Source organism: Vipera berus (genome assembly GCF_964194415.1).
Source record: "Vipera berus genome assembly, chromosome: 1".
Lineage (NCBI taxonomy): Eukaryota > Metazoa > Chordata > Lepidosauria > Squamata > Viperidae > Vipera > Vipera berus.
In genome coordinates, this window is record NC_138202.1 from 134,521,476 (window position 1) to 134,524,652 (window position 3,177).

Genomic DNA, 3,177 nt, shown 5'->3' on the forward strand with positions numbered 1-3,177 from the left:
AGCCACCCAGAATTGTATTTGTGAGATGTGAAGCCATATCAATTGACTAAAATAAATACATGAAAAATAAATAAATAGAGTTACTCAATACAGGCAAAAGGTGGCTAAGCAAGCTCTTGTCAAGGCATGACTATAAATAAGTGGATTGTTCTGCCATTTGGTATTTCACTCTGCTATATATAACGGAAAAGCAGATCTCTCCATTGATCAAGTTCAGTCAGATGATAGCACCCTAACTGGCTTATCTCAAACAGCTAATTCAGGATAAATTTGATCAATATAAGTAGTCCTCAACTTATGACCACAATTGAGCCTCAAATTTCTATTGTTAAATGAGACATTTGTTAAGTGAGTTTTGCCCCATTTTATTACTTTTCTCACCAGTTACATGAATCACTGCAGGTCTTAAGTTAGTAACACAGTTGTTAAGTGAATCTGGCTCCCTCATTGTCTTTGCTTGTCAGAAGTTCGTAAAAGGGGATCACATGACCTGGGACACTGCAGCTGTCATAAATATGAGTCGATGGCCAAACATATGAATTTTGTTCGTGTGACCAGAGGGATGCTGTAATGGTAGTGTGAAAAATGGTCATAAGTCACTTTTTCATTGCCGTTTAACTCTGAATGGTAAATAAATGAACTGTTGTAAGTCAAGGACTACCTGTACTTCAACAGAGCCACCAAGAAACTGCAGAGTGTAAATCTTGTAATTCTGCCGGAATACTTGCAAAGATGTAGTCATTAGAAGTCAGTTCTGTTTACAGCAGACGACGATCTATCTTTTCAAATGTGGGGCCGCATTTTCGCTAATTTCCATCTTGAAAAAGAAACAGAAGAGTAATACGGGAATAAGGGGCTGGCATTGCTTTAACAAAAAATAATAATAATATCTGATTTCAGCTTTGGAGCAACATCACCCCCACCCTGCCAGCGAACCTTCTGCTCCAGAGAGCAACTTGAGCGACCTCTGTTTTCACGTTCCCCTTTCTTTTTAACAGAGTGGTACGGTCCGCGCTAGATCTGCGCGCTGGGTGCTGAGTGCGGTCCAAACCAAGGAAAGAAGAGGGGAGAGTAGTATTTTGCAGAAGAAGAAGGAGTGCCACCCAAGCCTTTCCCACTTAAGTGGGCGAGTCTTTAGTCCAGCGCGAGCGGATGTGACAGAAGCGAAGGAAGCGGTGCAGCAGCAGCAGCTGGAGAGAAGGCGCGGATATGGGTACTCTTAAGGGGCAGGAACATCAGCCTGCCCAGGAGGTAAAGGAAAGAGTCGTGGGGTTGTTGGGATCTAGCTTTCCTTTCTGCCTCCTCACTTGTTTATGCGATTGGTTGCATGTATTTGGTTTCTTTCCTGAATGTCACTCGGGCGAGGAGAATCCACGGGAGGAGGAGGAACAATTCGAGAATGAGCCGTTTTCTTTCCAAAGGAAGGAAAAACCAGTTTCCTTCCGAGCTTTTTTTTAATGACTGTTTCTCCACGGCCTGGAGACAATTGTCTGAAATGGTACAGGATCTCCTGCCTAAGCAGGGCGCTGGACTAGAAGACCTCCAAGGTCCCTTCCAGCTGTATTCTGATTCTAATTCAATTCTGTACAGCTGAGGACACGGGAGTCTGTGGAGTGTTAACGTCTTAAGCATTAGGTCCTGTGTGAAGTGTTAGGTCCTCCTATTCGTCTTTAGGTTAGCCCAGGAGTAGGCAACCTCGGCTCTTTTATGACTCATGGACTTCAACTCCCAGAATTCCTGAGCCAGCTATGCTGACTGAGGAATTCTGGGAGTTGAAGTCCATGAGTCATAAAAGAGCCGAGGTTGCCTACCCCTGGGTTAGCCCCAAGTTTCTTTTTTCTTTTTCCCTTGAAACTGGATTGAGCCATTCTAATCAGTGAGCCTAAATCAGGATCTTTCTTTCTTTCTTTCTTTCTTTCTTTCTTTCTTTCTTTCTTTCTTTCTTTCTTTCTTTCTTTCTTTCTTTCTTTCTTTCTTTCTTTCTTTCTTTCTTTCTTTCTTTCTCATGTATTTACTTACTAGCATCGCTATGCCTTTCAATTCCAGCCGACTGTATTATTGCAAAGGCCCCAAATTACTACAGCGCTGAAAATGCTTCCTAGATGCCAAAGTACAGTATTGACCGTGAGTGTGTGGATTGGGATTGCAACATTTTAAAAAGGCGGTTATCTTAGATATTCATCACTGCATTTTCTAATTTCACATTTCTTTGGGGCCTTATTAAAAAAAAATCATAGTTTTGTAGCTCATGTAGACCCACACTTGATAAGAGTTGAAATTTAGTTAGCTGAATGTTAGTATCCCTATGGCTCTTTGTACTGGAATTTGTGAGTTTTGGTGAGGTAGTTTTCAGCCACTGACCCATTCTCACAAACAAACTGTCTGTTGGTTCCAGGGGAATTTTTTGAAGCTGCCATTGGGCATTAGCCTGTCAATGTGTAGAGACTGCAGTAGACCATGTTTTGGATCTCCACCAGTGAACCCTTTTTAGAATGGCTGATGAGATTTAGAGGTTTATTTTTATGGTGCGTTTACAGATGCTCACAGTTTTAAACTTGGAGTTTGTTGTCTTCACCTCCATTCCTGTGTTGTGAAATGTAATTGGGATTGGTACAAATGGCAGTCATTTTTATTGAATTGGCAGTATGTACCTTAGGCATAAAACAAATACGTACAATAAAAATGCTCCTTTTTCACAATTTTTATATTCCACATGTACTGTTAACCATAATTGAGGACTAGAAACTTGAATTGTATCATCTTTGAGATTGTAGTATACTTTAGGTTTTTCAAAGAGATCTAGATAAATCCACATAATTGTATACAGGGTTGTTTGGAGTCAGGTAGCATCAGATTGAATAAAATATATAAGCTATACTTAAGTACCTTTCCTCCATAAAGTATTTTGCAATAGGATAAAACCTCTCTCTTAAGCATTATTTGTGATGAAAAGACAATATATTAATTTAATAAAAACAATTATTTTCATCCAAAAAGCTCTGACTAGTAATATTAAAATAGTCACATAAAAGTAATAATTTGGCAATATGGTAGCAATATTTAAGTATAACTTTATACACCCAGGGATGTCTCACATTTTATAATCATTGCTGAGGCAAATACAGACAGGACTGTTCTTTGAAATGAAGGCCTAATCTTGGATACTTCTTTGTACAG

The 3,177-nt window shown here is 39.7% G+C and overlaps 1 protein-coding gene across 2 annotated transcripts in view; it reads left to right on the top strand.

The window, feature by feature from the left end:
• The first annotated feature begins 1,164 nt into the window (after positions 1-1,164).
• The window catches only part of CCDC93 (CCC complex scaffolding subunit CCDC93), a 43,049-nt gene continuing 41,036 nt past the window's right edge, over positions 1,165-3,177 (top strand). The window contains exon 1 of one of the 2 annotated variants that reach the window (XM_081314625.1): positions 1,165-1,251. In XM_081314625.1, the coding sequence (XP_081170751.1) occupies positions 1,210-1,251 (42 nt within the window). In that variant the 5' untranslated portion in view covers positions 1,165-1,209. The remainder of the gene's footprint in view (positions 1,252-3,177) is intronic. The other variant, XM_081314626.1, reaches the window with a different exon arrangement.